General features: G+C 37.2%; 1 protein-coding gene across 8 annotated transcripts in view; it reads right to left on the bottom strand.

Moving 5' to 3' along the window:
* The window catches only part of VPS13B (vacuolar protein sorting 13 homolog B), a 468,066-nt gene that overhangs the window by 35,322 nt on the left and 416,080 nt on the right, over window positions 1–16,664 (bottom strand). For all 8 annotated transcript variants that reach the window (XM_035319261.1, XM_035319264.1, XM_035319260.1 and 5 more), the window contains 9 exons: window positions 15,455–15,616; window positions 6,048–6,203; window positions 4,452–4,715; window positions 4,221–4,304; window positions 3,878–4,053; window positions 3,217–3,387; window positions 1,459–1,660; window positions 578–766; window positions 24–170 (listed from right to left, as the gene is read on the bottom strand). In XM_035319261.1, the coding sequence (XP_035175152.1) occupies window positions 24–170; window positions 578–766; window positions 1,459–1,660; window positions 3,217–3,387; window positions 3,878–4,053; window positions 4,221–4,304; window positions 4,452–4,715; window positions 6,048–6,203; window positions 15,455–15,616 (1,551 nt within the window). The remainder of the gene's footprint in view (window positions 1–23; window positions 171–577; window positions 767–1,458; window positions 1,661–3,216; window positions 3,388–3,877; window positions 4,054–4,220; window positions 4,305–4,451; window positions 4,716–6,047; window positions 6,204–15,454; window positions 15,617–16,664) is intronic.

Below are 16,664 nucleotides of genomic sequence, written 5' to 3'. Positions count from 1 at the left end.
AATCAATATCCACAGCACTTTACCTCTTCTCCTGAGTATGGTTTGGAAATACAAAGTTGTGGCCGATAATAGATTTGATATGATGTATCATTGATTATTGTTGTCTTGTCTTCTATCTGTAGAATTTGTATACCTTGTTGAACCATAGAAGAAATGCAGAATTGACACAACTGTAAGATAACAATAATGAAGATGATTAGATCACACATAAAAGCATGAAACACTGAAATACACTGACAGAACTGCCATTTTCTTTTTAACTCTGGAAATCCTTTCTACATTCATGCACTTTTTAACTGGAGCCATATCACATACTTCTGAAGTTGCATCTGTCAATGTTTTTCAAACAAGATTGAGAAATCATTAATTCTTTTTCCAGGAAATCTTGTATCTTGATGATCTGGACAGAATGCTTCTGACTATCTAATGCTTTAAATTATACTTCATATACAGTTTATATTCTTGTTATGTTAGACATGTATTAACATAATTAGGGAAGAGTTTTTATGCTACACACATTTGATTGTTTTCATCTGCTGTATGATTTTTTGTTAAAGTTATATGATTTTCTGCTAACCTTTTGATGACCTGGAAAAGCACCAAGTTTTATTTCAGCTTCAACAAAACCTTCTTCATCCAGTGTAACCACTTCCCCATTCTCAGCATCCTTCCATTTTGGGGAAGTCACATTATGGACCAGTTTGATTGCGACTGATTTGTGCACAGTATTAGTATTTGCCCAGTATATTCCAAGCTGAAAAGCTTCCTGTAAGTGAAAAATGACCAGTTATCACTTGTTGATAATTCGATACATCTCTCCTACAGTTAAATATAGTTTCCAGTATGCGGCCAATCTCATTTCCTGCCTTTCTCCCTCTGATTCTTTCTACACTGTACAAGGATAGATGAAACCACAGGGTGCATAAGGGACTGATCCAGACAGTGGAATCAAGACTTTAGGCTACACTGAGGTGTTAATAGGCAGACCTTTTGTTTATTAACACACATTCATGGGGAAAAAGAAGGACAGCAATATAAACAGGAAGTATCAAATTGTCCAACTTGGAATTGACAAATTTTTCTGTTAAATTATTTTAATCCCCTTCAAAAATAAACAATACTAGGGTTGTAATAAAAAAAAAAAAATGCATGACGAAGCTAAGGTATGTGAGAAGATCCATTAGACAAAACTCTAATTTCAAGATGTCAGGCATCCTAAAGAACCGTCCCCATTTGTAATTCACCCTATCTTGCTACAAAGATTCCCCCACTGCTATCAAGTATGCCATTGTGACCCACTCTTAGTCAGTATGGCAAATTTCTGTTATTTCTATTTCTATTATTTCTATTTCTACAAGTAACATAGTGGCTGGAAGGTGGGAATCATCTGCATTAATAAGCAAGTTCAGAACCAGAATATTAAGCAGAACTATGCCTCTTAACTTGAATGGGAGTTACCTCGAAGTTGGGGGGTATAATTACTTTCCCAGTAGGTACTTGAAGCATTATCTTCTCTCCTTCAAACAGCCAGAGGTCCCACTTGGACTGATTGATCAGCAAAGCCCAGGGCAGGAGTTCTATCAGCAGAGTTTTAACACATGGTTTCCACACTGACAGCTTTACCCGCATTGGACTGTCCCACTGGGAGAGTTGTTCATTGCTGTTCAAAAACAAATAAACTAAATGATAAAGTCCAAGGAATAAATTACGAATTCAAGATTACAAATGACATGCAATCATTTTCATAATTTGTAAGGCTTTACCTTTTTTGAAACAGAAAACAGTCCCTTATTCTGGAACATACTGAGATGGTTTCAGACAGAGCTAGCTGCTTATAGGCTATAAAGACATATTTTAAACTGCACAAGCTCAGCCTAAATTTGATCAATTAAAGAAATGCCTTAGAAATAGAATTACTGCTGTCTTCCAGAATGAAACCTGTGACTTCTGTAGTCATAAAATCAAATTTCAATTTTATTTTTCTTTGTGAAACTCCTTCTCCCCTGTTTCTGTGCTGAAACACAGCTGCTGAATACACAGCCTCTACAGCTGCAGTAAAAAAAAAGTATTCACAAAAATATAGTTTCATTTCTTTAATCCTTGGGCTGATGCAATCTTCTCAGTGTAATCAAGGGTAGCCCCTAGGCTAACCTAAAGTTTTTCCTGCCTGCAACCGATTCTGCAGCTTACATACAGGAATCATATAATTACTGAAAACATATTCAATGTTGATCCCATATAGTTTTCTTGAACTTAATTTCACAAAAGTTGACTACACAAACATGCACCATGCAAAGCTTTTGGTAACAAAGAAAATGTTATAAATAGTATTTCTGGGGTGCTTTTCTGGGGATGGTGGGGTGGCTACAGAAGACTGGAAGCACGACAATAAAATTTCCAAACTGATCAAAACTGTACCTAGTTCAGAAAATACTGTTGCTTAAAAATACATTTGGATTAATCTAATAAAAAATAAAATGCATTAAGCTTGAACTTTTATGAAACTTACAGTATAGAGTGAAAAACAAAATGTACATGGTGTCAACAACTCTCATTAGTACACATAGCTTTACCAGACCATATACAACAAATCTGAGATCACTGAGATTAGTTTTAATTAACAAAAAATCCAATTCAAGCTATGACATATTCTCAGTTGACGTAACTCTGCAAAGGACATAGGTTGACCTATTGACGTGAGTGCATGCAAGGTTCATTAGGGGTCTTGACAATCCTTACCTGAAGTAAGGAAAGTTTACCTTTGCTCAAGACTCAAAACATTAGCTCTTGACTTGCACTATTAAGTCATTTGCTTGAAATTTCATTAACAAAGTTTTATAGGAAAAACAGGTATCAATCAGTTTCATGAAGACGAAGAGAGTAACCTAGAAATGGGTCAGACCAAAGATCCATCCAGCCTACTATCCTTACAGCAATGACTCTGACATTGGTCAGTAACAGATGTCTAAAAAACTCTGTGAAAAGACAGCTGGCATATTCTATTGCTCTGCAAGTACATTCTCCCAGCCTCCAACAATCTGTGATTGAGGGAGTTATTTAGCAGTAAATGATACCTTTGTGCTTAATGATATGGATGGCAAAGTTAGTCAGCTTGCTAGATGCTTTATTTCAACTACCAATTGTATCTTTTAAAAGACCATTTTTAATGTGAGAAAGCAATGCAACAACAATGAAGAAGGTTTAGCAAAGAATTACCTGTCTGAATCCTTCCTATTATATGGCCATGCAGGCTGGCGTGGATTAGCAGTGCCATAAAACTCGGAGAGGATCTGGTTGACATTGCCACCTGGATGGGATTTAGTTGCTATCTGTTTAATAAGTGTGGTTGAGATAGGGACTGCACACTCTGATGGATCATCTTCCTCCCTGTCATTGAAAACAGCTTCAGTCACTTACAGAACAAGATCTGGTAGCATTAACATTTTCTTTAATGAAGCTTTCCAAGCATATTCTGCAACAGAAACATTCTCAAGATAATGTGGATGAATCAAGCTATGATGTTTAATAAGTTACTGAGCATCTACTGGCATGAATTTGTTATGATACTGTCATGACCTTTTGTGTCTGAGACCCTAGGAACTGAAGAATATTCTCAAAGAACAGTTCAAGAGAAGTTAGGAATTTATTTTTCAAAACACAAAAACATGCATGGTTTAAGCAAACAAATGCCAACATACTTAGAATAGTGATGCTAAATTTAATTTTCCTATCATATAATTTCAGACCACATTTGGTAGTTCTGTTACATCTCCTCTGCAAAATACTGTACCCTTAGAAATATTGCAACAGAAGTTAAAGTGTAATTGTTTTCTTTTCTATACAAATGAACCATTTAAAAAGAAAGTGAATATTATACCTGGCTTGAAATGTCAGGTGGTGAGTAAGATCAGGTTCTATATTTTGTAGTGCTTTCTCTTGTCCTTTCCCTGGAACCACCTGTGTTTCATTCAATCCCAGACTTCTTTTTTCTAAATGTATGATAATAGGGTCTGGAAGATGGCTCCTTACAATGAAAAGAGGGCTGAAAACAATCTACAAAAATAAAAATATATACCAATTTCATGGTAATTTTATTTCAAGATTACAACTATTGAAACAAGCTATTAAGAAATCTTTACAGTGGGTCATTCCTCCCTTAATTTATTATGTGGCATATAAAGTGTAAACATTCAGATTTCAGAGGCATTAAATGTACTTACTATTCGTTGTTGCACATGAGAGTTGGGCTCTAGTGTCAAAATTGTGCACCACACATACGTAATTGAACTCTTTGAGGATGGTACCTGTATGCAGATAGATCAGTGCTATGGTAAAATTATTTCAAGCTGCTAATACTGAACATTTCATTGTTTCAAACAGAACTTTGTAAAGTTCCCAGTTCTCACAGGCATTTTTAATGTTATATTCTAAACATCTATTTCTAGACATACCTGAATGACAGTGCTGTGTTCTGTATGTTTAGAGCTTAGACATACATCTTGGGACCAGTCTTCATCTCCTGTAGCCTTCACACTCAGCTCAGTGAGCTCATTGTCTTCTAGGACATACGAAGGCAACTTCTGCTTGGCTGCAAGGCAGTTGGTGTGTTCTTTTATGACTGCCTGTCCATCCTGACTAATGTAATGCTGAACCACCTTCAGTTCAATACTTTCCGAAAGGTAACTACAGACTGTCTGTCTTCCGCAGATTAGGATCTAAAACACACAAAAATATGCAGGTCATATATAAACGATTGCAAAAAGGAAAGGTCAAAATTGAATTATAGAGTGAAAACCTGCACAAGAATAATCTATTTTAGCATTTTGATTTTGTTAGATTTTCCCAAGCACTGCTGAAGGCAGTGAATGGTAAAATGTTATTTTTATTGGCCAAATGTATGTGCAATTTCACAGAAACCTGGGCATTAAGAATCTCAAAGTACTGCTAAAGCAATATCAGGGTTTGAAAGACACATGCAACATATCACTTTCATTCCCACTGAATGCAGCCTATGGCTGACATAATTCTGGTTTTGATTTTAAGAATACTCTGATGGTCTCTGAATACTACACCCTTTTTGAGTAGATACAATGATGTACTTCAGAAGTAAGGTTTCCACTGACACCTCATATTCTCATCACAATCCACAGATTCAGACCTTTCAGTATAACCTTTGCTGTTTCACAGCTTACAATTCCACTAAATGGCTGTGCCATATTTCCGTATTTAAGTGCATCCACCTAGAAAATGAGCATATAGACTCACGAGTTGTTGTCTATAGTACATGAATTATTTCTCATATAACGTATATCTGACTTTTTCTAAGGTGTACCAAGCAACAGTATTCTACGTATTTCCCTATTACAACCACCTTCATTTGCTTTTCACTAATGAGGCTATGCACCTTAGCTACAACCTAACAAGGAACGTCTCAGCAGGGCTTTCAGCAAAGCCAGGAACTGTTCTTGCCTGATCAGCTACATTTCTTTGCACAACATGAGGCACTCTGCCATATCCATGAGCTGAACATGTTATGTCCACCCCATGTTCTAGCTCCTGCCAATGCAGGCAGTGTTACTACAGATCTTTACACAAAGATTTTATGTGAAAAGTTATATTTTCAAATGTTAACTTGGGTCCTTTACTCCTTTCTCTTTTAATAATAAAAAGACCTGAATTACACCCCATAATAAAACAAGAACAGTTTCTTAACTAACTAACTAAAGGTCTTCTGCTCAAGAGCTTCACACATCCAAGAAACTGTGGAAGTTACTACTGTCAGAATTTAGTAACCATGCAAAGGCAGGTTTATGGAAACATGCATGTAAAATATGTGGTGATAACAGCTTTTATGTTAAGATCCACACCACAGTGAATTCTTACAGAAGAGTTGTAAAAACTCCTTTAATGAGACTAGTACACTGCTACACTTACTTTGTTTGCGGGTCCCACTAGGAAAGGAATAATAAGGCGATTTATTCATGAATAAACAATGGTTTAAGTGACTCAGATTAAGTTATTTTTTCCAAGCAGGATCAAATACTTACTTGTTTTTGTACTCCACTGAGCTGCTGAACCTTGATAATAAGTGATGCCGTTCGGCCCTTGTACTGAATAGTACGAATAAAGGTCCCTGTATTGTCCACACTGAATGGCTCAGACCATCGCCAGTTTCCCCAGCCTTCGATACAGATGTGTAACAGCTGGAAAGAAAACAATTACTACTTCAATACATAAGCACCCTTGCAGTAGGATAGGAATTCCCATGATAGGGAAATATTATTGTTTTAAAAACTCAGCAATGCTAAACACACCAACTCTCTGAATGATTCACTTATTCTGTGATTTCAGATACAAACAGAAGAATGAACAATACCGTAAGATGGTTCTGCATCATGCATTCCTATAAATTACCTGTTTAAATTCAGTGTTTATGGATGGAAAAAATCCCATACACAACTGTTCAAAAATGTTATGTAGACTAGAGAGCTACAGGAAATAAGATACTTTCTTTACTGCCCTTGAAATTGTTCTAGAAATCTACCCTCTTTATTACCAGCAAGGTGATTTGGAGAGCAGGTCATATTTTTGGCCTTCAGGATAAGAGAGAAAATTGTGAGTACCCTTCACTTCAGAAGAAGGATGTAAATCTATTTGTATGTATATATGTAGAGCTCATCCATGTGTTAAATGTATAAGAATGTCGTATATTGCTGAGAGATGGGAAACATTTCATTTCTTATACAAATGTGGTGGCACGTTTAAGCTTGACTGCATGAGAAGAAATTTAACTGCATAATTATACTCCCTGTGTGATTTATTCCGGAAAAGGAGTGGCTTTTTTTCCAGTTTAACTTAAATCACTTCCAGAGCAATATAGTCTTTCATCATTTGAAGAGCCTTTCATCCACTTACCCACCATACGCACTTACCTCTATCCCATGGAGATTCTTTAAGCCAGAGTAGTGAAAATTGGTACTGTTCCATGTAGGTCAATGAAGTTACATAAATTTACGCCAGCTGAAGATCTGGCTATTTAGCTCTGTATAGATCTTTTGTGGCTGTGCAAGCTTAAGAATGTGAGTTATATATAAGGGATCAAAGCAATAAGCATTCTGGGTAAAATTTATTCTTTGCAGAGGGCCAGCACAGAGTCTAAGCATCACTTAAGTCCTTTAAAACAGTTATATAAAGGCCTTGTGGGAATTCTTTCTTGAGGGTTGAATTTCAGTCTGATTTTGGACATATGTCATTAATTAATTTAAGTAATTGGGAACAGGATCAGGCCCAAAGTTTGGTTATTTACACTAGCAAAAAATGAAACTTGTAAATATTATGTTCTCCCATGATTTGTTTCCAAAGAGAGATAGCACTGCCCATAGATCTGGCCAGTTGGACTTCACGAACGTCTGCAAGTTGGTTTCTTTTCATTGTTTTAAGAAACAACCACAGCAACAACTTTCAAAGATATTACAACTCAGTAGCCTGTTTGCAATTTGTGGTATCCTCAGCACAAGTTACTCACAGAACAAAAACATCCATTCAGTGGGTGGCTTTTGAATTTGCTAGAGTGATGACTGTTGCATTCAGATTCAAATTAGTTTTATGCTGGAAGCACAAAGGCTAGTATGTGCCAGTGGGTGCATGGGCATGCGTTTGGGTACATACGTGCATGGGCACTTCTTTATATTCAAGAAAATGTTGAGGGAACTGTGCACTAGGACACTCAAACTCATAAACAAACACATCGCTTTGATACTTGAGTATTAGTTACAGAAAAGGAAAAACAAAGCAAAAAAAAATCCAACTGCAGTGGCTGGAATCAGTTCAGTTTCTTACAGAGGCAGCTGGGAATAAATCTCATCACATATGAAAACTAAGAGAAACAAGAAAACTGTTTGCTTTGGAGAGACTGGTAGCTGGAAATGACAGCCAAGTAATGAGAAAAGGTACTAAGAAGGCACAAAAAATGTGGTGTGCTCCAAAGATAGATGTCACATGAATGCCATAACTGATGATTAGTAATTGCATGTAGCTCCAAGATTAGGATGTCTCCCACCCTGTATAAACAGCTTTCCTCATGAGCTGAACAGTCCCAAGAAACATGCTGTCAGCTTTCACTGTGTAGTTATTAGCTCACAAATGCTGCCTTACTAATTTTCTTTGCAGCACAACAATTAGTGTGCATTTAACTTCATGGTTCAGAAACAAAAAATAAAAAAGAGATATTCCCATATATTGGCAATTCTCATTTCCTAAACATACTGTTTGTATACTAATAACTGCTACATCCAACAGGGAACAACCTTCATAAATTATTTTAAATATATCTAATATATTTATATTAACAACATAATAATCTAAGAATTGGGTATTGCAAGTTTCCTTGTGAGCCAAGAAACTCTATTACATGAAAACACAAAGGGATCTCCTGGTGAACCAGTTACTTGAATGTGAGATTCCTGCACAGCGTGGCTAGAAGTGATTAGCAAATGACACTAAGTGATATAGAGATATATGACAGGAAACAAAAATTGAAGTAATTTTAGAAAATTAAGTAATCAGGTGTGAACATTATGTTAGCAGATGTCATATTAGATGGTATTAGATACTCAACAAGACAGACCTCTAATGTTATAAAGCTGACCTAATACTACAGATTCACAGCAATTGCCATATAACCCCTTTCATTTATCAAGTTTTAAGTAAAGACTGAGTATTTCTCAGGAGCTGCTTAAAAAAATTTAACAAATAAAGCTGAGCATGGTATAGGTTAGGAGAAAAAGTCATAGCAAAAAGGTACAAAATATTAAATGAACTTCAAAAGCATTCTAACAAATATAATCCAGAGACAAATGGCAATTTATAGGTTAGAGAGAATTTTCTGCATTTTCTGTTGGGGAAACATAACAAATAAAGCAAAGCTTTTTGTTTGGACTCAATATTTGTGGGATTTTTAACTCTGAGCCACTCTGGATCTCTGTTTTGAAAGGAAAAGAAATTGCCTTCAGGGAGGTAGACTAAGATGAAGCTGTTCCTACTGGAGGGAATGGTTAGAAAAGCTGCATTTTTATCACAGCTCCTTGCAGAATGTTTCCATGCACTCCTCAAAATTTGCTTAGGTTTTCAGCTAGATGTGTGGGTGAAGGATATGATCTGAGTAAATAAAGCTAAGTGTCATATGACAAGGCATGGAGACTAAAATGGGGGATTAAAAATGAGACTAAGAATGGAGTCTGTCCAGAAAAGGCAGCATTTTCCAGCTGTATAAGTAATTCAAAGCTTGTGCCCTCAAAATGCTTAGTGATACAAAATTGATTTCTATTTTGCTTGCAGAGCCGCTGAGGTTAACTTAGGTTCACTTTAGTTAAATTTATCTGTTTTCCAGGTGAAACTAGTAAATACCTTTTGGGAAGAATATGAGAGATTGCTGTAAACTCTGAGGGACTTGAAGGAATCAGGTGAGGAGCTGGTTAGTGCATGGAAGCAGATGATTATTTTCAGAGATGAGACAGGAAAATAAAAGCTGGGATGATGCAGCAGCATGGAGGAAAACGGAGACCTGGAGAGGGGAACTGTATTATAAGACTTGAAGCTAAAGCAATTTTTAATTGAAAAATTAAAAGAGAAGGATGATCTTTTTTTTTTTTTTTTTTTTTGGTTGTGTTTTTAGCAATTAGTATTTGGGAAAACAGTGAATGAAATGTTCATTCTGCATATTGTCAACTGTAGCAGTGACCAGAAGTTGAATTTCATTTTGGCTTGATTTTCTCATGGCACCTGGGAGATCTGACCATTTCTATGCCATCACCCCTTGTAAGACAAAAGGGTTGAACAGAGGATGGGAGAAAGCAACGTTCATCATCCCTGTCTTAGCCAGTAGAAGCATGTCACACTCAGCAGATCAGTTATGACCTCTGGGGGCTCCTGGAGATATTGTGAGTCTCAACAACCTGCACAGCAGGCCTGAACCTCGTAGGTACAAACTAACTCTAAATACCGTGGAAAAGACTTTTGGTTAAAGTATGGCAACCAAATTTTGAAGATTCATGTGTCCCATGGATAATATCAATCCTTATCTTCCCCAGATATCATTTAAAAAGTAATACAGTCTAACCATAGATTTTGAATGAGATCCTCAGAGGAAAGCAACAACACATTTCTCACTACCGGAATAGTCTAAAATAAAATAAAAACTTCCAACCACCCCACCCTCAATGTTCTGCAAATAACCTGGGGAGGATTATACAAAGTACAAAAGGTTGTGCAGAGCATCTGTAACATCCCTTAACAATAAAACAGGAAAAAATCCCAATAATAACTGATATATAAGTCACAGCTTCTAAGTCTGAACCCATAGAGTACTGTATATCATCTTACACTTCACAGGATATAACCCAATACCTGGAAGAATAGCCATTTGGAAATAAATAGCAATGAATTATTATGCTGATGGATATGCAACATAAATTAAAATTTGGCTTCATTTTTTTTTTCCATAGGAGAAAAAGGAGGAGGTTCTTATATCTATTTCCAAATCTACAACTGCCTTTAAGAATGTTTATAAAATTCTAGCAGAAGTCGTGCTTTGCAGGCACACTATTTGAAAGAGGAGAGTAACTTTAAATGGATTATACTGTTCTAATGAACATATTATTAATGTAATGACCACTTCTAATAACTTTTCAAGAGTGTATAAGTGTACGTTCAGAAGAATAGCAAAACAAACAACAGAGCTTTTCTCTCGAATTCTACATAAGCAGCAAGTCAAGTGGCACAGAGTTGTTTCAGGAATACATACCTACTTTGATAAGAAATAAATGTATGTGGTTTATTAACAATAACTTGGTCACATTCTCACTGAAGTCATTGCTCAAATCAAAACACAAACTGATTTTTACCCACTGCACCTGCAGTGGGAAGAATAGTGCAAAGTGAAAATGGGCTGCTGCTAGTAGACTCTGGAGAAAGGTTTGGGAGCTGCTACTTTAAATGCAGACTTCCCCCATGCAACATTATGGTTTGCATTAAAAGAAAATTCACAGATTTAGATCCTGTCTGAGTGTGGGGAAAACTGAACTAGTGTGTTACAGAAGATTTTTTCTGTTTATTTGCAAGCAAGCAATCTCTGCAGAATACATTTGGAGGACTCTCATATGAATAGTTGGTTTTCACGTTTGCTGTGATCCCTGGTGGGACCCTCGGACTGCCTACTGTCTTGCAAGACAGAATTCCTTAACCCTGAGTACATTGCTAGGAAGATCTGATCTCTTCTAACTTCAGAATTTCACCCTATGTATCATATGCTCCAGTTCTCCTAAAAAACGCAGCTGTCTTGCAGACAAACATGACTTTTGACATAACTGGGGCCCATCCCACAAAGCAACTTGAAGATCAAGATAAGGAGCACAGACTGGATCCAATAATAATGTAGAGCCAGTGTTGTCTGTACAACACAGGAGTGATGTAGCTTCTCTTCCTTTTTAATGATATCTAACAGACCTCTAACTTTCATTAAAATCTGCAAAGAGAACTCACGAGGTCTGGCAACTTTTGCTGGAATTGCTTAAAGCTTCAAATATCATCAGTTTTGGACTTACCCCAACTCTGAAAAGGAGTATATACTGGGGGTGTCTTATCCCAAAGGAAGGTCAAAAACTCATGAAATCTGAGGAAAACATGGGGGATGGAACAGAGCAGAAGAAATAGCACTGGACCTCAGACTTATTACTGAAATATTAGCCAAATTAGTGAGACTTGCAGGAATCAGAGTGAAAGTTAAAAGGGAAATGTTAGATTCCCTGAAATGTAGAAGATCCAAGCTGGGAAAAAAAAATATGAAGGAAAGAGTTTCAACCTAAGCCAAACAATTGGAGGGACACCACCAATAACTGATAAATCCAAATCCTTGCTGTGCTATATCTGTTTTCTTAACTTCAAAACGTTTAATAATTTTTAATTATAACCTATTGCAACTTCACTAATATTAAAATAAATCTAAATACAAAAAAATCATTACAAAACTACCTGCTGTTACAAAAATAATGGATTTTAGGTAATATATTTAGTTTTGTTAAATGATTCAAATAGCCAATTACTGCATCTCTCACTCTGCTTAATTAGCAAAAGAAAAATGGAGAATTTTATTGATGTGAATGTAAAAGAAATACAATCCTTTAAAAACTATTTATTTTCGTTTAACTGAACTGCCTTGCCATACTAAAAAAACATTTTGCAGAGGTTAAATAAAGTATTTCATGGCAACCGCTGCTTCTTAGTGCCTGTGTAACAAGAAACATGAGCCGGCCGAAGTTGTGCAAGTTGGTTTTCTTTCCCAGTAAGAGAATGTGGTATCTAAGACCTTGTCCTAACTCATTTTATCCCCAAGTGTAAGTCAAGTAAGTCAAGTATGAACTAATGCCTGGAGGGAAGTCCCTGACTCCAGAAGTATGGATTATTTCACATTTATCTTACAATCTGCTCTCAGAGTTCTTAAAATTCACTAACTTGGCAAGTCGGGAATTATCATGAGAAATGAAATAATTTCATAACTATGAAGTCATCTAGCATTCCATGAATATGACACTTGTAGGGTTTGTCCATGCTTGGGCATTATTCTGACCTTTGGATAATAAACTGCTAGATAGTTTTGCATGGAAACAATTAGAAAAGTGCCACAGCATAATAGGTACAACCTGATGTCTTAATTGAGTAGTTGTTTTTGTTTCAAGGATTTGTATTAATCATTAAAAAATCTGCGCATGACAACATTTGTAATAACCTTTAAACAAACTCGTTTCATATGATCAAAAATGACAAAGGATCGCGCTGTTTAGAAGAACTGCCTTTCTGAAGCATGCTATATTTACAGCAATTCATATTTAACATTAACCAAATGAACAAAGCTTAGAGATGCATGCCAAGATCTTGTGACCTTTGTAAAGAAAATTTGCTTCTATCTCACAGTGTGAGGAAAGCTTACGCTTCCATATATTTTCAGGGAAATTATCTCAGTACTGTTTTTTAGTCTCTAAGTTTCCCAGCAAGAAATGGTTGTTGAAAAATATTAAAAGAGAAGAATACTCTTGAAATTATTCCAAGGGCTGGGATAAGCAAGGCATAGCCCCCCTACTGGAAGAGACTGCTGGCCAGCAGTGTGGTTAAGTCAGGAGTAGGCTGTTAGCTTCCCCATCTCCTGGGATATGGGAATCCAACATGACACTCGTGACTGTTTATCAGCCCAGTTCTTCAGTGAATCTGAATCTGATCAGAGCAAAACAGGCAGGGGAAACCCTTTGACATCACCAAGTTTTAGCTGAAGAATGAATATCTGAAAAATGTATCTGAACTTCTTACTGTCACTTCATCCACTCCCTGATCTGTGATTTGGTTTTCTTCTGGACTTTTTCACCTTTCATCCTGCGCTTCAAAATTTTCATTTAATCTGAAACTTATATAGGAGCCATGAAAACTGAATATTTTGCACAGCTCAAGTCTGTGCCAGAAAGGACAAGTTAACGATCAATGTTTTAAGTTCTGCAGGTGTTAGATGGCTAATGCAATATGCTGTGCTGGTGGTCTTCAGCAGCTTGGCTGCAAGTGACAGAAAGTATCAGGAAAATGCTATAATTCAACTCTTCTACTTTTCACTTTCCTAGAGATAATCCTCATTTTCAAAGCTTTCCCATTATTGGAAGTACACTACTATTAGAAATCCACCATAATTAGAACTATGCTACCAGCAGAATGATCGAGAGTGATGGTCAAAAAGAGGATTCTCCCAGCCTGGGTAATCTTATACAGGACACCAGAAAATGGATGTGGAAAGCCTTACTTAGTTCTGTTTCTATTATTTATAATTGTTTTGAGCATTTCTTTCTTTTTCCGTGTATTTAATAAAAGGTTTAAATGACTTTTTTTGGCAATTGCTACAAGTGATAACCGGTTATGAAAGATGGGTCACATTTTGCTGGCTTTCAAATACAAGTCCTGTTGTTTTTTCTCCTTCACATGACTGGATGGAGTGATGCCATTTGTAACCCAAATGCAAGTGAGTACTGTCAGCTGATGAGCGAGGATCCCGTCTCGCCATCTGATACGTGCCCATTGCACCATACATAGTTACCCATTTGGTTTGCTTGGCCATGGGCTGGGGGTCACAGGCACTTTGCTTGTATAAGAAATCATGCCCTTTTTGAAAAGGTGACAGGGACGTATAGTAACTCCAGTGTCTCTGCAAATCTCCAGAGGCCTCCCTCTGTACACTACTACACCAGCACACAAAGTTTATAACAACTCCTCTGTTGGTGGCATTGAGATAGTTCTTTATTAACCTTCCTTCCTCTCAATTTATGCTTTGACTTCAGTGTCAACTTCAAGTGTTTACTCTGGCTGAATTTGCTCTGCAGAGATTACAACATTCATGTAAAGTTCAGTAGTTTTGCATAACCACTGACATATGAACAAAAAACACAGTAAGTTTGTCATCGCTGTTTCCCAGTGAAATCTGGCAGTAGTGGAAGTGGGCACAACTCCTGTTGAGAGCGACCATCCAAACTTCACCTTCTTTTTGATGTGCTAAGGCTGGTATTTTCCAAGGCTCTACAGGAGCTAGGAAACCAGAGCCACTACACTTCTCCCAGGTTCTGTAAAAATGTCAGTAACTCTCCAGCACAGGACTGCTGCTCAGCAAGGAGGGTAGCATAGGTCTCCAGTGTACCGCTCAGCAGAAGCTGGGTGTATACCAAAAAAAGAGAAGAAATGGGTTTGCTGCCCCACAAATACCTTCTTTTGAATTTAAAATCTTGCCTTATCCTGAATCAGAAAGAAAAGCCCACTTTTCAACACCGCTCAAGAAAACTAACAACCTAGTTTCATTGAAATATTGGTAATTTTAAATTATGTTGGTTTCATTGTTTATCCCTAAAAGAACAAAAACAAAAAACCAGAAACTGCATTACTTAAACTATATAAATGGGATGTTTCTGATGATTTCCGTTCTTTTCTAATGCAAGCACATGTTGAGTTGGGAGATTTGTCCAGTTTGACCCTTTTCTGCAAACAATTTCAGTGAACAGATGCTTCTGGTAAAAACAATTCATTAAAAAAATTCCCCAAATCTCTAATGTACATCACAGAAAACAGACACTGATCACTTAGTTATAAAAACCTGGCAAGCAATCTTCTTTTGCTTTTTTTCAGAAGCTTCAGTTTCTACAAACGCTCAGTTTTACAGAAAGCGGTTGTGCACATGCAGATCCACCCTTGAGTAACTTCTAAACACTTCTGGCTTTCCTCACTCTTTGTTTACCTTTTCTTTCTGATGTAGCCACAGCATGTGGCTCCTGAAGGAACTGGAGCATTGCAGATAGTTGACACCACACAGAAAATCAATGCATAAAGCCACCAGTCAGTTCTAGCAGTTGCTGCATTTGAAGGGCTGTTTCTGACATACCTGTGGGGACTTGTGAGAGCGCCAGCTGTACTGGTGACTGTGGAGACTAGCCAGCAAAATATTTTCATCAGTATCCACCTGGCCAAACCGCAGTGTCTCCTGTGTGTCATTACAGATCACAAAATGGCTGAAGACCAACTCCTCTGCCTCAGGGCATTGGTTCTGAAAGGAAAAGAATATGAAAGCCAATAAGCATCAGATTAATTGCAAGACGTTTGGCAGCTGTCTGCCCAGTGGCGACTGTTACAACACAGAAATGCTTTAAGATCTCTTGCCATTAGCTTTGGTCTCACAGTATTCTACTCAGCAAAAACTAGTGTTCGGTTTGACAAAATGTAGCTAAGAACGTATATTCCTTTATTTTTCTGCAATGCAAGCCTTAGACATTTAAAACTAAAATAAAAAATAGATTTCCTAACTGATGAAAAAGACTTCAACAAAATTAACCTCAATGGGAAATGACATGGCACATAGGGCAGCAGGTACACTACAGGCTGATCAGAGAAACATGGAGAGGTTTCTCCGTGCTTGACAACTGATCTCTCAGGCCAACAGGCTGCAGTGCCCCTTCCTCAGCTACTGCCTTTACTTTGAAATGTTGCTGTTGGTCAGGAGAAGACTCTCTCCATATATTGCAACACTTAAAAATAAATAAATAAATGAAAGGACATGTGGGGAGAATATTTCCATAGATCCACAAGGCTAGTTTGAAGATATATCAAGCTAGCTTGAAGATACACCTAGTCCAATATGAAAAAATCAAAAAGCATCACAGGTTTTGAAAGTATTTTAGATTTTACAATACTCTTTGTCCTGTCTAGAGCGTCCTTACACCTCTCTTTCCACTTTTCATCTGGGTACTTGTCATTGTACTTACATATGACACAATAAGACTGAATGACAGTCATAAAAAATTACCAGAGCTACAGGTCCTACATCCCTGAAGGCCCAAACTATAATCCCCTATACAGGAGAGGTCAAAGTGTGACTGACAATTTGATTTGAATATTGTCCCTCATCTAGAATTATAGACTCACCAAGGTTGGAAAAGACCTCCAAGATCACCTGGTCCAACCATCCCCCTGCCACCAATGTCACCCACTAAACCATGTCCCTAAGCATCAGGTCCAACCTTTCCTTGAACACCCCCAGGGACAGTGACTCTACCACCTTCCTGGGTGGGAAGCAACCTGTTCCAATGCCTGACTGC

This window comes from Oxyura jamaicensis, chromosome 2 (genome assembly GCF_011077185.1).
Source record: "Oxyura jamaicensis isolate SHBP4307 breed ruddy duck chromosome 2, BPBGC_Ojam_1.0, whole genome shotgun sequence".
Classification (NCBI taxonomy): domain Eukaryota; kingdom Metazoa; phylum Chordata; class Aves; order Anseriformes; family Anatidae; genus Oxyura; species Oxyura jamaicensis.
The sequence above is the reverse complement of the archived record's forward strand: the minus strand, read 5'-3'. Positions and strand labels throughout refer to the sequence as shown.